This window comes from Cupressus sempervirens, chromosome 3, assembly GCF_028749045.1.
Source record: "Cupressus sempervirens isolate cs-2001-9-10 chromosome 3, ASM2874904v1, whole genome shotgun sequence".
Classification (NCBI taxonomy): Eukaryota; Viridiplantae; Streptophyta; class Pinopsida; order Cupressales; family Cupressaceae; genus Cupressus; species Cupressus sempervirens.
In genome coordinates this window covers 663,239,196-663,261,263 of record NC_143120.1, presented here as the reverse complement: position 1 = coordinate 663,261,263, position 22,068 = coordinate 663,239,196, and the positions used below count along the sequence as shown (strand labels likewise).

Below are 22,068 nucleotides of genomic sequence, written 5' to 3'. Positions count from 1 at the left end.
TAGAATATACGGCACAATTGTTTGTTTCTATACAACACAATCTCATTTAGGTGTGGGATGTCTGTATGTTTATTTTTATACAACACAATCACGATTGGACATCCATACTTTACCTAAATCATTTTACTCCTCTATCACTGCCAGAACATTGATGGCTTTTTTCAATCTATAATATATGCACAAACTATTTCCTCCAAGATGTGGAAGATCAACAAATTGACTTGTATTACATGCTTGTTATAGGTAGACAAAAAAATGATAAGCAAGATAAACAAATTCAGCATCATGGAATGGTATTTGTCATGGTGTTTAGCTTGGACAAGCTCAGAATTTTTTCCACACACCTTAGAATATGTAGGAGAACTAGACACATGATTTGAGATATTAAATATTGCCATTTTTTTATACTGATTTTTAGAAATAAATTTTTGTATTCATTATTTTATATTAGTTATATACAAGATTTGACAAAATAATTTTTTTTGTATTAAATTCTTGTAGTTATCTTCTATAACAACTATATACAATGATAACAAAAAAAATCATTTTTTTGTGGCTATGTCATGAGATGAAATTTTGTAATAATGTTATGATACAAAATGATCATTGTGAAGTGAATATTTGATGATTATTTATCACTTTCAATCAAACAAAGTGCTAAACTCAATCAAACCAACAAACATACAATTTGTTTGATGAAATTTTATACTTGTTTCAAACTGTGAAAATTGCAAGTTTTGGTCTACAATTCCAAGAGAGTTAGTACACTCCATGATATGTTTGATACCATTGTTAAACTCAATTGCACATTTTACCTTTTCATCAATCATTTTGGTAATTTTGGTGAATTTGGCCAATATAGATTCTTTTACTATCATTTGCAATTTTTCAAAAGATACTTCGAAATACTTTATGATGGTGTAAATGTATGATTATCAAGCCTTTAATTTCCTTAAATAAATTTGATTTCTCTAATGGTCTTTCTTGGATTGGACATTTGGGTAATTGAATCTCATAAAAAGTTTTGCTCATATGTAGACTTTAATATGGTTTAATTATTATCATACATTTAGATATATGATTTTTAGAAATTGTAATGCTTGATTACTCAATGCAAGAGCGTGTGTTTCTTAAGCATTGATATTTTTAATGTCCTCTCAACATTCTCGTAGCTTGTTAGGGGGCTTCATTACCATGCTTAAAAAAAAGGACCAATTTTGGTTGTTCGAGATTTTTAAACAAAATATAGCTTGAATACAAAATTCTCGTTTGTATATTCTTGGTTTTTTGTTGCAGAACAATGGTTTTGATATATTCCCAATTCCAAAACTATTATCTTTCTTTTTTCCATTTCCAAATGCCAATATATCAATAGCTTATAGTTTTTTATATTAGACAATCTTTCTTACTCTTCATTTCCTTTTCAACATAATAAGACATTTCACTAAACATATTGCCTCTACAAATGTGCACTTAAAACACACATTTCACTACACATATTGCTTCTATAAGCTTGCACTCACAAAAACACACATTTCACTAAACATATAACCTCTATTAGCTTGAACGCACGAAAACACTCAACTGTTACTATTGTTTTTTCTGAGTGTTGTGAACCTCCTATTTTGGCACTCGGGAGGATGCTACAAAAGATTGCAAGGTTTGGGTGTTTACAAAAACACATTGAATGAATGAAAGATTTTAACGAGACTAGAACATCCTATGGGACCCACACAAGAAATCCCCACGAAGAAGAGAAACTAATCTAGCTATAAACTTTTGGTTAACTTGGTCTGTGATATGATATGATAGATTTTAATGACGTCCACGAGACTAAAGTAGTCTATGGGACCCATGCAATCACCCTCCCGAGTCAGGAGCCAAACTAGTCAGTTGCAAAGTTTTGGTTAACTTGTCTCCCCTTCTCTGAATTTTGATAATCAAATTCGCTGTTCTCTTCACTTGATCTTCCTCAAATAAATAGTTGAAGTCCTTGTTCTGCAGTATTTTTGTATAATCAGATTTGATGTCGTTGTAAGCTAGGCATTCCTTGACAAAGTGCTGCTCTGTTTCAACTATTCCCGTATTACAAAATAAACATGTTCTGTCTACCCACTCTTCCTTTGGAACTTGCCATCTACCAGTTTCATATCGCAGTTGATGTGAACTAGTTCTAAGTTGTGCCATCAACATTTTTGCTTTCCAGTTAATAGGTGCCCTTATATAGGCCTTTTCATCATGACTAGAAGTGGGATAAAATTTTTTAATATAATAAAAATTTTCCCGCCCTATGTGTCCTGTCCATAGAATATTGCAAAATTTTTCATTGACAAACTTCTTTATTTCTTTGTTTTTCTAAATGCTAAATGTTGATAATCAAAGCTCCTGTTCCCTTTGTTTTTGAAATCGTTCTGTGCATATCCTCCAACGGGAGCAGTCAAATAATTTCGGTACCTCGTCCCCTATTCCACTTTTCCCATAGCCCAACATTCCAATGGTAATGATGGACGTACAAACCCCATTTTGGTCCCAATCCAGACTACGCCCGAGAAAACCCCATATAGAGATGATATAATTTGCGCGAGATTTAACATCGAATGGAAACAGTGATAGCAGACGGCGAACGGGGTGACTTAAACGGTGAAATCAGAATCCTAAGCCTTTCTCGGTACAACCAGCGAAAAAACATTAAAATTAATGGACGGATCTGATGTAAACGGCTAGGGTGCAGCAGAGTTGTGTGGATGACTGCAGCATGTCGTGTCCAATGTAACGGTCCAATTCCATTCAATCGTCTTGCAAGGCTCAGATAAACTTTGAACCATTGATATTAAAATTTAGCTTGTTCTTTTCAAATAGTAAACGCATTCGGCGTAATGAAATGATTCGAAAGTTTGAACCAATCAGTGACATTCCAATCTCCAAGCGTTCGAGTTATTTGGAAACTTTGAATAATTCTCATGGCATCGGGGCTTGGATAAATCCCCGTCCGTTTGCACTAGCGTTGAGTTTAATAAGATAGCGTTAGTCTTGATCCGAATCACAAGTGATTCTTGCTGTTTGGTTCAGGACTGGTCTGTTCGGTAACTTTTGAAACGCAATCACAATCACAAAACATTCACATCAATCTGGAAAATGCTTTTGGCCTGCAAATGATCTGTATGTCGTAACTCGGATCCCCTGTATCCTCGTCTTGAATACCAAATTGCAGCCTCTGTGGGCGGTTGGCGGTTGTTTTGATATTCCAGACAATAGGTTTATAAGATATCTAGATATCTATATGATATCACGAGGTAATCGACTTAACATGTTTCTTCCCTATCTGCTTGAATAAATGAAATTCTCTCCTATTGGCTTATTGGATTCCTTATTTTTAGAGGAGATCTCAACTTATATGTTGAAGATTTATGAAACATTTCAGGGTGAGTAAGAATGGCAAGTAGAGCGAATACTGTGGCACTGCCAAAACAACAATCAGATGCAGTATCCAAAGGATATAGCTTTGCTTCCACTTGGGACCAGGTTAATTTTTCCCTTAATGTACAAATCTGTATATTCTCATGTATAAATCTGTATATTCTTGTTTGATTTTTTCTTCATTTTATGCATTATACCAAACGTGCATTTCTTTTCTTCTTTTGAAAGGTGAAGGCTTTTGAGACGGTTCATTTAGTACTAGCCAAGCTTACCATATATCTACATATTTTAAAGTCTGAACATATGTTAAAACAAATTATTGCCTCGTAGAACACCTCCTTCCATTTATTTAAGCAATTCATACCTTAGCAAGAACTTCCAGTTGATTTTAGTGTCGAACTTGACTGTATTTAATTTTTGCTTCAGTATTACATTTCAACCTGAAGAGATTACTGTGGTTCAGCTGAACCCTGAACGATACTTGTATTTTACATAGGCTTCTTCCATTCTCATTTGATTGTTCGTGAACATATATACACTGTTCTTTTTGTCATTTTAGAAGGGAAGAAACATGCATGAATGGGTCATTACTTATTCTAGTTGGATGACTAAGAATTAGTTGAGTGATTAATTCTTACCTCTGTTCATGAGATTTGAGAATTAGATGCATACTTTTTTATTTGGTATGGAGCAATAGGAGTCAGTAGTAGTACAATACACAAGTACATCTGGTTGAATTAAGGGAATTCAAGTAGAAGTCTCCTGTTACAATTTTTTGGCATGATCTATTTCAAGTATTTTGTTCTTGGCGAGTGTGTCATTATGGAGTACATATAGAGTTCTATGGTGTATTGAACTGATTCTGATCATGATTGTCTTGGTTTTATTACGAGGTTATTTTTTTGTATTTGAACTTAAGTAATTTTGTCTCTTTTGAATAAATATGGGAAGATTTCTCCATTCATTCTTTTAATGAAACCAATTGGTTTGTTTCATAGAATGCTCCACTTACAGAGCAACAACAAGCAGCAGTTGCAGCTCTTTCTCATGCAGCTGCAGATCGACCTCTTCCAAAGAATTTGGTATGTAAGTCTGGCTTTGACTGACTTAATGCTTAAGGCTTGAAGTAATACACATGATATCAATTAACATTGCAAAAATAAAGTAGATAAGTCTAATGTAGGATGCTGATCAATTAGTCTTTGCAGTGATATAATGTTCCCAAAATGAGAAAATTATAATTTTTCTGCATCAGTTCTCAGTCAAATGTTTTATCGTAACTTTTATATTAAATATAAAACTGTTTCCATCACATTAAATAATATATTTGAAATACTTACCAAGGTTTGAAAAAATATTTGACAAGCTTAAATTTTACTTAAATTAAATTAGAAATGCATGTTTTACAAAATTCAAAGAGGAGATGCATACAATGAGTCAGAGAATGAGTGATCAAAACAAACAAGCTGTGTCTAGACATATCATATATTTGATAGATTTAAATGTAAATTGTGTACAAAATGACATCCTCATGTGGAATGCTGGTGGTTGGTAACTTGAGAGTATGAAGCAAAATTAAAATAGCGAATTGTTTTTGTAAAATTGTGAGTAAATTACTAAATACAACATCAAGACAGTTTACATTTTAGTAAAGACTAGGGGAGAGTAGAGGGTCTAGTCCAAGGAGTCCGTTGTGTCTGTGCCTCCTTGTTCGACATCATTGGTTGTGGCTTGACTCAATGATTCTTCCTCAACATCCTTATCCTCTTCATCCTCCTTAATGTCGTCTAGGGTGGATCCAGACCTCTCTACCGTAGTGTGCCTCTCCAAGTCATAGATCTTATCCTTTGTTAACAACGAAGGTTGCTTCTGTGATGTCCAGTCACTATAAGGATCTATATTATCCAAATCAATTGGACCACCTAGTGTTTCCTTTACTTGCCATGTGTACAACCGAAGATTATATTGCACAAAGACGAGGTCATTGAGGCATTTCTCAGCTAACTTATTCCTCTTGTTTGTGTGGATGGCCTTGTACAAACTCCAATTGTGCTCACAACTAGATGAACTTATAAGGTTGACATAAGATATAGTGGTCATTTTTTTGCAGATTTGGGGTATTTATACCCTAAATATGCTGCCAAGCATTTGCAAAATAAAATCTTGAAGAGGAAGAAAGAAAGGTGAAAACATATTAAATATTTACTTACATGTGATACATGTGAACAACTCCAAAATTCCAAATATTATACCTGAGAGGTTCTAGTGGTTCTTCCTCTCTTTGCCAACCTTGAAGAGAATAGCATGCCACATGCATTTTGGTAAATTTCCAATTCGTACACAATGAGGTCTCTCACCTCAAGTTCGTGTGTCATTCTTTGAATACATGCAGTGAGGCACTCCATGACCTCTCCATTAGAATTTGATTAGGAATTTGAGAAGAGAAAACGAGGGTTGAGAAAGTATCCTATTGGATGAATGGGCTGGTGGAGCTTACTGTTCTACTTCCTATCAATTATTTCCCATAATCAAATTTGAGGCTGCGTTCCTTGTAGTAATTTTTGCCCCTCGTAGTAACTTTTGGTAGACTCCTTAGCTCTATCCATGACCTCATAAAGATACCCTATTTGTAATGTTCCCTCCTTAGGCATGCCAGTTGACAAATGTCGTTGGCCTATCAATTGGTTCTTGTAAGGTCAATGCATTGGGTAGGGGACCCTTTTCGAGGCTTGTGACGACATATCGGGGCTTGGAGATCCAGTTTGACCAATCTTGCACAATCTCATAGATTTTAGGAGGAATCCCTATTTCCTAATTATGAACTAGGGTTAGTAGGGACCTATGTTATCTGGGGATGCGTTTCCGGCTTGAAACCCCAAGTTTCCGAAACCGTAGCCGTTTCGGGGACTTGGGCACAACCGAAAACATTTCCAAGCCATCCCCACCCAGGCAGAAAAAATGGAAACACCTCCTGAAAACCTCGATAATAGTCAACATGTTTCCAGCTTGCGATGATCATCCCAGAGACTGTATTGGCGTTTCTCGTCTATGTCAGGGGCTGCCAAAAGTCTATGATTGTAAAATTTAAAATTAAACAAAAGAACATTAAAAAACTGTAGTTTTTTTCCATGTGGGCTCCACATGTTGGAACACCTGAAAATATTAATAATAAAATGACATACGTTACTTTGTTTTTAACATATGTTAAAAACCTTTTTTTCTCCCATTGCACATGGATGAACAATGACATGGTTATTTCTCAGGTTGTAGGCAGCGTTATTTTGCAGGTTCAACAAGGACAGCATTAGGCTTATTTCACCCCTATTTATAAATTATGATAAATGTTTTAAAGTATTTTTTTTCATAGTTTACTTAGTAATCATACAGTCATACTGTTAGTTGATAGATTGTAGTTGATACTGTAAAAGTTTAAGTCTTTAACTTTTTCGATGTTTTCATTTTGTTGAAAGTTTGAAACTTGCAACTTGAAAATTGCAGCCTTATGATATGAATCTATGATGCTTTTCATTCCATCATTTGATTTCATCCTATATTCCTATTCTTAGACTTCATTATATTCTTAAATTATTCAATTCTGCTATGTCCATGATGATTCAATTTGATGCTAATTGCTATGTTTTATGATTATTTGATGAATGGAATTTGACAATATGAAATTACGTTGCTATGATGAATGTGAAATTCATGAATATATTTGAAAATTTAGATACACACACATATGTTACATATATATGTATATGTATATATGTATATATATATGTGTGTCTATATATACATTTAGGGCTAGAATTTTATGGGCTATCTATAATAATTCTCCCTAAATATATTATTCAGATGAATATATACGTCCCCTGCTCTGACCAAAAAAAAAAAAAATCTTGAAAACCCGTTTCCCTGCCTTCCTGTTCCATTGTCCCGGAAACTTGGGGTAACATAGGTAGGGACACACCAAGAGACCTTCAGGATTAGCCTAGACACTTTTGTTACAATTTCCATTTTTAGGAGAGTTCCTAAATGTTAGAAAGGCACTGCCAGTGGACCGGGAGCATCAAACATAATCCAAGTCAGGGTCCAGATCAACAAACTATAAATAATTGATAAATCATTAAATTATTTCCTAAGTTAGACAATAATAAAATCTTAAATAATGGTGGACTATTATACACTATATTATAATAACAGATTATAATAATGAGATGGAGGGCACACCTTCCTAGACAATAAAATAAAGTTATAACTTGATAGAGGGACCAATTTACATGATGTATGATCTCATGGAGTTCGACCTCTAGGTAAGAGGTATTTTATTTTAATAGGAATATTATTTGATTGTTATTAAAGATAATAAAACCCTAGAGGGAGTTCGATTTTCTTTGGAGGGAAAGCAAATCCAATAATATGGAAATTCGAAGCAAAAGAAGATATCAAGAAATCATTTTTTCATCAGCATGTGGAGAGTTCTTGCAATGGTTTATAAGCAGATCTATAATTTTTGAGAACAAAATCTCTTAGAGAGATAATCGCTTGCAGTTGTGAAATACAAGCAAGGGAAATTCACAGGAAATCTTCATCATAGTTAGATTCGGGAAAGAAAATTTCATTAAATCGGATTGCTACTGAGGCCAAAATTGTACCAACAAACCGCAGATCTGATCCTGGAAGCTCAAAGATTGATGTCACAGTCTACAGAGGGTAGCCACACTTGATAAAGGCCATTTCTGATCAGGTCAGAGCTGGACGATAGGCATTTTCAGTAAAAAATCAGACCAGGTCAAGCACAGACCAGGCATTTACTGTGAGAATTTGTGAATTTCCCTACACCTTCAGTCATTTACGTTCAGCTTCCAGGCTAGACGTGGGCTGTCCTTATCAGCAGAAAATCACGAAAAGAAGCCTGTCCTTGATGTCAGGAGCAGATTTGTGCACTTTGAATCATTTTTTGAAGATCATTCCTATCAACATATGAAGTCTATCAGATGATCATTCCTGGTATGACCTTGTAGACTGACGATTTCCAATAAAATCAGTTTTATCAGAAAATTATCAAAATTTTAGTTTTTAAAAATTGTTTTAGTTATTTTATTAGTTGCTTATCAGTGTTTGTATTGCAAAACATTACTTACAAAAAAAGAGAGCAAAAAAATATAAAAACCCAAAATTGAAAAAGAAAACTTAAAAGAAACACCAGATTAAAAAAAAACCAATCAGAATTCTGGAAGAAAAAATCAGATTTGGGAAAAAACACCATTTGGGGGGTTGTTCATCATGCTATTGGTGTTTGATCCTCATCTACCAAGAGGAGAACTCTAAGGGCTCTGACACCTACACTTGAAAAATACACAAGGATCAATCATTAAACTTACAAATTAATAACGGAAGACTTGAATACAAATAAAATAAATATTCAAGTTTCCTTCACCATTTTTGTAGTTTTTTGTGCAAATAGGTTGTTGAAAACAATTTATGCAACTCCTCCTTCATGCTTTTTCAAATAACTTGAGTCTAGCCATGCTTGACTCACAATTATTTGCTTCAAGTCATCAATGAGCTAAAGGATACTTTGTAATGTTGAGAAAATCATTGCAAACCTTGTGACACCCGATCTTACCATCTCTTTCCCTTGAGTGTGTTCTCTTACCCAGCTAAGGACCCAAGGGTGATTGTAGATGCATTTTATGATATTCCTTGCATCCTCTACTATTGTTGTCACCTAATCTAGTTTGTCCATGTCCTCAAAAAGAAGGTCAAGGACATGTGTTGCATAAGGTGTCCGAAAAAATGTTCTATGTTTCTCTTGGAGGGTTCTAGTAGCTGCTACATGTAAGAGCCTCTGCAGGTTCTGTAACATACGAATTTTCATAACAAATTTTAAACTCCTAATAATCTGAAATAAGTAACTGATTCCATTTCGCATGACAACAACTTCTACCAACTGGTTATAACTGAAAAGAAACTCTTTCCAATCTAGCTGATTTCATGAGAAACAAAAAGAAATATATATGTATTGCCAACAATTTAACTATTTCTAATTGATAACATATTCAACTGAAAATAAAATAATGACTAATTATATCAACTGAAATGCTTATTCAACATAAAAGTAAATGCTTACTCTATCTAGAAATTAAAATGTCTAACTATTCTTCTAAGGGTTAAAAAGAAACATACAGTAATAACGAAAGAATCCCTTTATCTCGTTGTCCAAGCCTCGGCATTGGTGAAAGGAGAAGGATTGACATAGGCTTAATTTTCCAGCTGTGGACCATTACTTATCCCCACACATCTTAACTTAATAGAATGGCCCTCCCTACCTCGGGATCGGGCTTGGGATGTTCATAAGTCCAGCCATCTGAGTAATCAGGTGGTTTGAGTGTCCCAACAGTTATTTTCCAAAATAATTGCAGCAACTGGACAAACAACAAAGATCACATGTTTGGCACATTTGCCTATTTCCAGCCTGGCCAAGGATTTCAAGTTGGGTTCGTAAACCTGATCTCCACCACTGAACTTGACAACATAATTCATTTTAGGAACATGCATGAGCTATTAAAGAATTTGTCAATTATTCAATAAATCTGATTTCTTTCTTGTTTGTGTAGGCTATCTACACCTCCTCACCATTTCAGGCTACCATGCCGGTGATTCCTAGGTGTTAGTGAGTTTTATATCCACTATATTTACTTTACACCTCTTCACCTTTGATGGCATCATTGTCGGTGAATTCCTTGGTGTTTAGACTTCATTATATTACTCTCATCTCTGTATGGTGAAAATAAAAGAAGAAAGTAAATTTGAGTAGGATCTTTTATTCATAAATATCATTATAGTTTCTTTTCCCATACTATGGTTGACATAAATTCATAGTTAAAGATCAACAGTAACATGGAACAGGCTCTATGTATTCCAAAACAAATAAATAAATATAAAACATTCTTCATTCGGTATGTATATAAACTTGCAACAGGATTTAATTTCTCATAATCGTATTGAGTAAGGTAGGACACCGACTAGCAAAGTGTTAAGAAATAAACATAACCGGAATCAGACTTGATTGACAGAACACAAAATGCCTTACGTGACTTTAACAATTGGTCTTCTTGCTCCCGCGGTTAGAGAATATAGTCTCCATCCTCCTTGATCTGAACCTGTGGTTAAAGAAGTCGAAAAGGGTTGAATGGATAAAGAAAGAAATAAGTCACAAAATTGGTAACAAACTTGGATTCTCCTCAAACATATAGCAAGTGATGGAAAGCCATGGATTACAGAGAGGAATAGGTTACAGGTTGTAGAGGTAAATAAAAGGTTATATGTGAATACATTCAATGAGACTCTATATAAAAAGATTGCTTGGCTCTTCGGCTACCTATAGTTACAAGAAGCCATTCAAATGCCAATAAGTTGAGTTTATAAAAAAAGAAGAAAAAGGAGGGAAAGAAAATAAGAAGTTAAATGAGTTTTTATTATTATTTTATTATTTTTATGCATCCTTATGTACGTTCATGTGTATGTATTGATAAAGTGGCATCATTAAATTATAACTTATAATTAATTGGTGTCACCTTATTTTTATATACATATGTTCGTATTTGAGAGTGTATAATAATGATTAAATAATAAATTCATTAATAATTCCTTAAAGGTCTGAATTATGTTTAATTTATATTATTTATTATATTGTTTCTCTAATAGCTCATGCGGTTCCACAATGCAACATGTTGTCGATTCCTAGTATCCTTATTAGTGTAGTCTTAGGTCAAACCTGTCGATTCTGATGACCAGACCATTCGACCGTCCCCTTCCGATGATCGCGTTTAGCAATGCTTCCCCTCTCTTTAGTCTTCTACCTGCAATCACTCAAGCAAACATTCTCGCCAAGACAATAATTCAAAGATATATAAATTGTTAATTCAAAACCATTGCCGATCATCTAGTGACCGTTATAGATTTCATCAACGTCTATAATAACTAACTCATTTCACATGATCACGAAAATAACTCATTATCAGTTGATACAACGTATATAATTTAACTAACTCATTTCACATGATCATGAAAATAACTCATTATCAGTTGATACAATGTATATAATTTAACTAACTCACTTCACATGATCAGGAAAGAAATAAATTGATGCAATGTTTATAATTAACTAACTCACTTCACATGAAAATAATTCCTTAAACCAACGGCTATGATCAATTTAAAACTTAGGACAAAATTTGGGATGTAACATGTTCTAACTCTAAAACTCAATTCTAGCCTTCTAATATTTCTTCAAACAATTGTCGTGCAATCTTTAAATTCTTATTCCTGAATGTTTATATGTTTCCTTTGTTTCTATTTGAATGGTTTTGAATTCCAAACATATACCAATGCATGCAATTCAAATTACAAACATAGAAAACAACAAAGTACAATGCAACAACTTCCTTTCGGATCTTGTTTCTAGTTAAATTACAAGGTTCCTTGTTTCAGCCTTAGGACAAGGTTACAAGGCATCTCTCTCCAAACTTTCATACCTTTACATTCAAAACAAATTTCATTCAACCTTTGTCTTTTGTATTTTGAACTTCAACACTTTTCCTTAATTCTAATATGATGGTTTTATGTTGATTTCACCTTAGGTCTGATCTTGGATTTTTCTCCTTGGGGGTCTGATTTTTAAGGGGAATTTGGTCTTTCTACACCTAGATTAGAGTTGACATGATTTGAACTGCTCAAGTTGGGAACTTGTAATGTCCCCGTTATTAGGGTTGTTTTTTGTGACACTTAATATCTCTAAAATAAGCATTAGAATTAAATATTAACAAGTCTAAATATGTTATTCTACTCTTTATTCTAGCCATCATCTTATTCTCAACTAGAAAATGTAACACCTTGCCAGGGAACTCGGAAGGACAAGACTAAAAGATACTAAGTTTAGTGGATAATCTTTTTTTTGATTTTTTTTTTGCTTTGTTTACCTTAACTCTAGATGCAAGAGTCTTAACAGGTTCCCTAGCATTGTCCTTTAACACATTTCTTAGTTTCCAAATTTAAGAGTTATCTTTACACATCCCACCTACTAGACATGTATTTGTTAGTTGTAAATGACTTAATTAATATTCACTTAATTTCCCTTTAGACTTTTTATTTTGACTACTTAAACTATTTAGTAGTTTACATCTACTTATTGTTTCTTACTTGGTACATTATTCCTCTCAATCTCCACTTCTTTTTTAATTTAGGATTTATTCTATCACTTTGTACTCTTAGATCTCATGTAGGACTTAGTCACTTTCAGTTATGTTAGTCCACACAGTTCTAAGGTACTCTAAGGCTAGGGTTCACCCTTCCCAAACATCACAATAAACATAAAAGAATCATAATAAACATGATAAAACCACATAGAATACATGAGAACACATCTCAACAAGCATAGTATAAAGACAAGAAAACACAACATAAAGGCAACCAAGGGCAAAGTAAGAGTAAGGGCTTAGACTATGACTAGGTGAGTGTCATTGCATACACCTCAAATGTTGGGATCAACCTCTCAAACCATTGTCACGTTGTGAGCATACAGGCCTTATATAGAATGATGTATGGTCCAAGAACTCCAATAGGGCATATGCAGCCTTATCACACTTTCCTTAATATTGGGATCAACCTCTTGAATCATTATCACCCTACCGCATCTAGGCCTTATACAGAATGATATATGGTCCGAGTACACCAACATGACAAGTGTAGCTCAAATATCCCTTATCTTGATTAATGTGTTAACCCAAACCCCCATAACCCATTTATTTTAATAATGTTTCCACTTGATTACCAAACTCACATGTAGAGCCAACCTACAAAGGGCCTTGGTCTCTAACACATATGATCCTCCAGTGACCACTTATGGGTCCCAACACCTATGGTGAGCCACTCACCCAGGGGTATCTAACCCTACTCACAAAATTTTAAAAAAAGGGGTTTAGGTAGCATACCTAGGGTCCCATACCCCTAGGTTAATCCTCAAACTTTGACATAACATATGAGCATCACAATGCACAAAACACATAAGAAATCACAAAGAACAATAATCGTAAACATATATCTTTACAAGAACTTGGATTTTGAATACACATATTATACATCCCACAATAATTTTACATTGGGAACATGAAAACCTAAGTAGTGCATCAAACTAGTTAAACATTCTCAAAATCAAGCATATATAGTTCCAAAACATGTAATCAAAACATGTAGCGTGTACAAGAAAGCATGGAGAAAAATACATTGAAGGTATCGTAATACAATATTCCATGTCTCTAATTACCAACAACCCTCTAACAAAAAATAACATATCTCCAAAAACTAGTGACTAAATACCATAGGAAAATACATATCAATTTTCGCAAAAAGAAACTCAAAATTTCTAAATAACTCTATGAATCGAATGTTCAAATATAATACACCATGAGAACATATAAATAGATCTATATTTTATTAGATCACTAATGCAATCAATAATTTCAATCCATAGCTCAAGTCCTTCGAAGATTTAACAGAAGCAAGAGCAAGGAGATAAAGAATAAAATAATTCTAGCTTGAGATTCATCATTCAAAACCTCTCCACTTTCACAAATCTTTGTGGCAGAAGACTAAATTAGACAATAATAAATCCCTCTCTCAACCCTTGAAATTCTCATATATTAGTCTCTCCTCAAATGGAAGAAACTTACAAATCCTTAAAGAATTATACTCACAAACTCTCCCTCACATACTACTACTACTAATTTTTCTCTATAAATTGCTAGGTGAGAATGAGATGATGGCTAGGATAAAGAGTAGAATAATATATTTAGACTTGTTAATATTTAAACTTACAAATCCTTAAAGAATTATACTCACAAACTCTCCTCACATACTAACCTCTTGTACTGGCATATGAGTTAAAATCCTCAGCTAGCCATTTCTACGTGGGTTATAGTTACCTCTCACATTGACACTATAAGCCATTTATACGAAGGCGCAAACCTCACGCATTGGCATTATGAGATTCCTTACAATCCCAATTTATCCATTTATATAGGAATTCTCAATCCCTATACTAACACTTAGCCATTTTATATAAGGTTGGATATAATTCCTACACTGGCACTTTGGGAGTTAATCTTGATTCCTTATATTACTAATCAAGACATCAAAATCATATGACCATAAACATTATTATTTTGATCACAATTAACATATTTACATATTCCTATTTAAAGGCACATTAAACTAGTATGCAATAAGTATATATATATATATATATATATATATAAAACTTACTATAAAAGAAGTTACCTTTTTCAACTTACCTATATATATTAATACCTTACCATATTAATTTAACTTATCTATATATTAATTTGACTTACCAAAATTTTAATACCTTCATATTAATTTGACTTACCACATATATTAATGTCTTACCTATTGTGTGGGATCGGATGCCACTAATCCCCTTTAATTCCAATCCCACATGCTTGTCCTCGGCTGGCATTAGATAGGCACGTGACTTCTTTTATTGGATAACTCTCCATCCTTGGGGTCTGATCCATGTCACCCTTGTTGTAGGTGTATTTGTGTTTGCTGGTATTGCTGGTGCATGTTCTTCTATTTGGAGATCTTTCTTGCCCTTTGATATCGCGCTATGCCAATGGTGCCCATTGGTGTAGATCTTTTTTATTTTACTTTTCTCGGCGTTTTCTGTGATCATTCCCCTTTCGTGATGCTGCTTCGTTCAGTCTTTTATACATGGTGGACCTGTCATCTCGCGACCCCTTCTCTAAGGGTCACGATTAAATATGTCTTTTGATTCATTTTAATATATTGTGCTTAGTCATTTATATCCACATTTTTTCTTTAGTATGAATGTGGTTAGCTGAATAATTTATTTGTCTAATCATTTAATGAACAATATTATTATTAAATCAGTGTATTAGGATTGCTCATTATTATGTCTTCTTAATATCTATTGCTAATTATTATCATTCGAATAATATAAAGACATCTATTATTATTATTATAGGCAATGTCATTTGTCTAGACAAGTTAATGATTCAAATGTATATGTTTATATCACAATTAATAGATATTAAATATATCTATAGTTGTTACATGTCAATAGGGGCAGAACCATCGATCCAGGAATGTGCATCCAAGTCTTGGTCGCATTCCAACCATGGCTTGGACAACCTATGTTCAAGTTACCGCATTGTTTGATATTCCAAACTCAAACTTATTAAAGCTTATTCTTGTGATGATCTTAGAATTCTTTTCATCTCTTTCATGGATTTGAAATTCACTTGCTTTACTCCATTATGTAAATTGATTTTTCTCTTGATCGTCTGATTTCTTCTTAATTAGTTCAGACTTCCTTAGAGGGAAGGCTTGGCCGCATTTCGAAATGTCCATGCTCCCATGCAAAGATCAGCATGGAGTTGAGATTAGGGGTGGACATTTGAGGTTGGCTGGACAAGTATGTCCAGGAGGGGATAAGATTCTGACCTCTCCTCGAACAACTATCCAAGTTGTATCATGTAATGATATCTCCAAAATATGTTATTTCCTTATGAAATTTCATAAACTCACCCCTGTTTTCAATATTTTTCTCCTTATTCACTCCTCCAGAAGACTTCAAAACTCCATGTTTTCATGCTTAAACTTTACCTCATGGTTGCATCTCACCTTGCATTTTCATCTTGATTCCAATCTCCGTTTCCCACTTTAGTCTCTTGGTTTCATTTTCCATTCTTTAAACGAGACTTCCACTCTCTGTTGGTGCTTGTGTTGATAATTGTAGCTGATAAAGGTAAGTTAAAAGTAGAGTTCAAGTAGTACTCTACTTTGGGGAAGTAGAGTTCAAGTAGGACTCTACTTTTCCCAACAGCTGTAATAAAAGGAAGCTTAGGGTTAAAGTAGAATCCAATAATCTTTCTCAAGAAGGATATTGAGAGAGAGAGAGAGAAAATCAGAGAAGAGATCTTTGATATTTGTTAATATTTGGTAGCTTCAGTTGGATAAAGTCATGAGACTAGACTGAAGTTATATGTGTGTGTGAGTGTGAGTGTGTGTGTGGGGGGTTAAATAATTAATTATTAAATAAAATGAATAGACATGTCCCTTCATGTCCCTTCAAGGGACATGTCTCTCCATATCTCATAGTTAAATAATTAATTATTAAATAAAATAAATAGAAGGGACATGTCTCTCCATATCTCATCCACAATATAAAGAGAGAGAGATCATTGCCCTTGGAACATACATACCAAGTAGGCAGTGCTTAGTAAATTTGCAGCGATCCTAAAAAACAACATGGTCTTAGAGCTAGACTGCAAATGTACAAATAGAAACCACTAAATGAATCACCTTCATGTGCTATGGAAGAATCACCATTGGTACAAAGGGGGTTATCCCTGCAAGCAATTTCCAGTCCAAAGTAGACAGCAATTGTAACCATTGCAGCTTGGAGAAGCTGGCAAGCTGGCAAGGCCTTAATCATTACTTTCATCATTGTGAAACCATGTCAAATGGTCCAAACATTGAGTGCCAATCCAAAGAGAACATGCAATTGAGCACAAAAAAAAATTAAAAATTAGTGTTTTTATTGTGCCTTTATAATTTATAATTCTTATGCATTGGAAGTGCTCACGAACGACAACATACATTGATAGAATAAAATTAAAAAATTAACACAAAAACATGATATTAGTATAATTAGCTGAACAAATATATCATCGGCAAAAGTTTAGATTGTCTTCTTGAATGGTGATGTCTCTCTAATGAATGGAGTCGTCAGGCCTTGCTGTATGAAGAAAGTTGAAAATATAATCGCAAGACACAAGCATATTGCTAAAAAGATTTGTAAGTCTTGCTGAAAGAGACAAGTCCCATCAAACAAAGATTTTGAAACCTATTCAAAACATCGTGTCTCATCAAAATTGTTTATTATACATCACATTTGTTATACCTCATAATCTTTTGTTGAGGGAAGAATCTAATTTTTTTAGAAGGATGTCGAAATTGAGAATCTATGGCTTCAATACTGGTTCTCCAAAGTTGTTCCCAGTGAGACTCCTTTTATTCCAAAATGGAACTTGGAATGAATGTCTCATTCTAAGTATTACAATTGAACGCTTGAATACTGGCAGATGAAAGTTGTCTCCTAATTTGAATAGAAGCTCTGAGTAGATGTTCCTTATTTTAAGCCACGAGTGTTGAATGCTTGGAAAGTTTTGCTGTTGAGAATTAATACGGAGTGGAGGATAGAAGAAACCCACCTCAACAACAAAGATTGGTGGGCATAAAAGTTTAGAAGTCCACATCATCGGGAGGTGATTGAGACAAAATGCAGTCAAAATGAGGAAGCCCCGCACCAGCTATTTTACAGTTGGAGAGTTAAGGGAGGATAGTGTGATCTACAAGATCGAGTAGTTAGACGAACACATGATCTTCCACGAGGCATGGGGAAACACATGTCACAATTGACAATGTGATTTTGGCGTCCACATTGGCATACGAATTTGACTGTGGCACATAATTTGTTTGAGCAATTTGTGTAACTGATGACCAAGGTAATCTTTAAGAACCCCCCCCCCCCCCCCAAAAAAAAAAAAAAAAAGATATAAAATATTGGCGAATCTTTCATTATTTTGATTTTTTTTTAAATTTCTATTCACGAATCTTTCAATTTTTTTAGTTAAAATATTATTTATATTGGCGATTACTTTGTAATCATAATTTTTGTATAGAAAATATTGGTGAATCTTGATAATAATAGAAATTTCATTAATCACCATAGAATATTACAAATGAAAATTGAATATTATTAAACTCATGGAATATTATGAGGATCATTACATTATATTTTAAATCAACAGTGAAAACTAAATATTGGCAATATATCCCTAAAGTAACTTATAATTATGATATCCCTAAAGTAACTTATAATTATGATAATTATTGGTAACTAAATTTTAATTTCTCCAATAATATATAATATTTAAGTGAATCAAATCTAATCATGTATCGAATATTATGGCGAATCTTTGAATATAATTTTTTAATAAAATAAATTATTGAGCAATTTTAAATATTTTAGAGCTAAAATATCTTAAATTATTAGCCAAATTACCAGCCAAAATTTTCTAAAATTAGCAAATTGATGAATATTAGCCACTAAAAAATACCTTGTTGATGACATTAGCCGACACATATAAGGAAGACAATGTTATAGCTCGTTCACCAAGAATCCACGTATCGTTATCATAATATGAGGGAATGTCTTGATAGGAAGAACTCATTCACATAGCATATGCCCTATTAAAGGACATGCATATAGGATTGAATAAGCATTGAATATATAAGCATCAGGATCGCTTAGGTGGGCTCCACAATGAGCGATGCTCATAAAATAAATTGGCAGTGGAATTTCTTTCATTATTATCAAATTTGAGTAAAGGTGAAGAAAATAAATTTAAAAGAAAGACGAGAGAAAACATTTTAAAAGAAAGGCACATGGAAATATACAAATGTCCAACACATTTCGATGTCCAATGCATTTAGTGTGATGATGGTAGGTCAATATAGCATAAGGAAATTTAATGGGGGAAGTGGATGTGAAGATTACCTCATACTTTTAATCACCACGCCATCAAATAAAGGTAATGAGGTAAGTCAAACATTTTCTTCATATATTATTATTACGGAATATTCCTAATATGCAATATTAATATTAGTATATGAAATAGTATTGGCATGTACAATATTAATATAAAATAATATTATTAACATATTTCTTGTTATATAATTGAATAGTTATATAATAAATGAGATTGATTTTCAAATTTGACGGGATAATGATCAAATAATTATTGAATATAATTAAGTTTCCAAAATCCTAACATTGAGCTCAAAATGGAATTAGTTCCAATCATTATCATAAATAATTATTAAAGGTGATTTTTTATTACTATAAGAGCTATTTGCCTTGATCTTTTCCTCCGAGAATGTTCTTGCAGGAAAAGCGAGATTGATTGAGATTCAGAGGGAGCCTGACATTTCATTAGAGGGCACCCTTTAAAGAGAGGGAGAAGATAGAGGATATGGTTCAGTCAACCTTTGAAGATCTCGGTTGTATTGATTCAGAGGGAGTAGACCATATTGAGAGGGATTCTTCACTAATAAATAAATCGCAACAATCAAGAGGACTGTGATTCATGAATTTACTTCATGACTATTCAGGCCTAACCTCGGTGCGCATCATAAGGAAGTGACAATTTTCGAACGATTATCACTTGTATTTGCAGAAGTTATTGAAAGACGACAATCTTACAATAATTTAATTTTCTATTGTGATGGATATTTTACGATGTTTATGCAGATCATGATAGATTACACTTGCATGACAAATTTTTATATGGTATGCATTATGAGAATGTTAATGCAAATACCCTGTAGACATTTTGAGTACGTGGTGAATATTATGCAAATTGATGCTCAAGAGGCCATTACATAGAGTACTTGGTGAATATCATGTGACTTGATGTTCAAGTGGCCATTACTCACAATACTTGGTGAATATCTCGCAACTCGACATTTAGGAGGCCATTGCTCAAAGAGGACTTGGTGAATAGCATGTGTTGATATTCTAGAGACCAATGATATCAAACCATAATTGAGTACTTGGTTAATACCATGTGTTGATATTCCAAAGACCAATGTTCATGATATCAGATGTGATATTAAACCTTATTGAGTATTTGGTGAATATTATATGTTGATATTTTGCAGGCCATTACTCATGATAGCAAAATGTTACTCAAAGTATTTGGTGAATATCATATGTTGATATTCTAGAAGCCAATATTCATGATATCAAAATGGTGATCTTCTGATAAAAAATATTCTTAAATTTTACCATTCCTAATATTGCCAATGGTGTTATCCTCCCTAGCTAAGAGGGAGTGTCAATGTTTAGTAGCTTTAGTTGGATAAACTCATGAGACTAAATTGAAGTTATATGCGTGTGTGTGTGGTTAAATAATTAATTGTTAAATAAAATGAATAGACATGTCCCTTGAAAAGACACGTCTCTCCATATCTCATCCACAATGTAAAGAGAGAGAGATCGCTACCTTTGGAACATACATACCAAATGGGCAGTGCTTAGGACATTTGTAGCAATGTTAAAAACCAATTTTCAATAGGGCAGAAAGAAGAACGTCTACAACAGTTAACAACAAAGGAGAAGGTAGCAATACCGAGTATACTCTAGGTTTTCCATTTTGTTTGAAATTGTTTCAGAGCCATTTTCCCATGTACAGGGAGCTCTTATAAGTGCTGAGGTTATTTTAATGATGAACTGATTGAAGAGCATATGAATTGTGTATGAATGTGTTTTGCTTTTCTAAGTTTTTTGTTGCTTCATTACTCTAAATAAATCTTGTAGCGTAAATCTAGATCAGATCTATTTACCTAGATGCTAGATTTAAGAAATCAATAGTTTGAATTTCAAAATTGGATCCACTTTTTTTTTTTTTTGATAGGTAATATTTGTATTATATTGATAAAGATAGATATATTGTTATGGTATGGCTAGAAGCCTTTTAGTCTATACTACCCTTGCCCTGCCCATACATATGTCTTTAGACAAACAAAAATTCAGAGTATGAACACTCTGACAAAGATAAACCACCTAGCCCAACCATTAAACCAGTTGAACACACAAAAAGGAGCCACCGACATCTCCACTGTCAGCCATTCCTTGAACCATTGTGCCGCTTCCTTACGATTAAAAGTTGGAGTTGAATGGTCATCCATCATCCCCTGCCTCCCTTGATGATGCTTTCCATTGCCCTCCCCTCTTCGACTATCAAAGATGCATCAACCCAAACACCCTGTGTTGTGGCCGCACCCCCCTTAAGGTGGCATTTCTTCGCAATCTGGTGGTGAATTTGTTGTCCAGGTGCAAGTGTGCTCTTCCTTAGTGTGGCCTTCATAAAGCCTCTTTCTTGCTCCTTTGGCACCCAAATGTGTTCAGTCAGGAATTCCACTATCAATTTCCACCCCTGTTTAGCTTTGGGAATGTGAACGCCTTGCAGAGTAGAGGAAAGACACACCACCAGTGGTTGAATAGAAGAGTCCCCTCCACCAATTAGCCGCCAAGGCTCAGAACCCATCTCAATTCCAACACCCAGAACCGCTCTCTCAATTATATCCTCCAACCCCAGAAGCCACTGCCTTTCTACACATGCAACCACCACCCGAAAGACCTCTTCTTTCAATTCCCCCACCATCAATGCGGGCGTAACAAACAATGATGCCACATTCAAATTAGATCTCCTCTTCCAGAATGCCTCCAAATATTCTGGCCGTAGCATTTGTTGAGCGCCCTTCAGAAAGACCAGGTCATCAAAAACAAAAATATGTTTAAGGCACTGTGTGGAAATTTGACCTTCATAGGTCTGAATCTGAGAGTTCGAGCCTAGAGCAAAGTTTGCCTCCATTTTTGTCTCCATGGAAAAACAAATGAGCTTGACCTGCCTTCAACATGAATATATCTGCCTTAGAACTCTCTGGAACAAAGTACCAAAGCGAGCCAACACTCCATTT

The 22,068-nt window shown here is 34.1% G+C and overlaps 1 protein-coding gene across 3 annotated transcripts in view; it reads left to right on the top strand.

Moving 5' to 3' along the window:
- Nucleotides 1-2,368: 2,368 nt before the first annotated feature.
- The window catches only part of LOC149568450 (sec34-like family protein), a 210,024-nt gene continuing 190,324 nt past the window's right edge, over nucleotides 2,369-22,068 (top strand). The window contains exons 1-3 of one of the 3 annotated variants that reach the window (XM_089821373.1): nucleotides 2,369-3,293; nucleotides 3,422-3,522; nucleotides 4,416-4,499. In XM_089821373.1, the coding sequence (XP_089677499.1) occupies nucleotides 3,433-3,522; nucleotides 4,416-4,499 (174 nt within the window). In that variant the 5' untranslated portion in view covers nucleotides 2,369-3,293; nucleotides 3,422-3,432. Of the gene's footprint in view, nucleotides 3,294-3,403; nucleotides 3,523-4,415; nucleotides 4,500-22,068 lie in introns of all 3 variants that reach the window. The other 2 variants (XM_089821374.1, XM_089821375.1) reach the window with 2 other exon arrangements.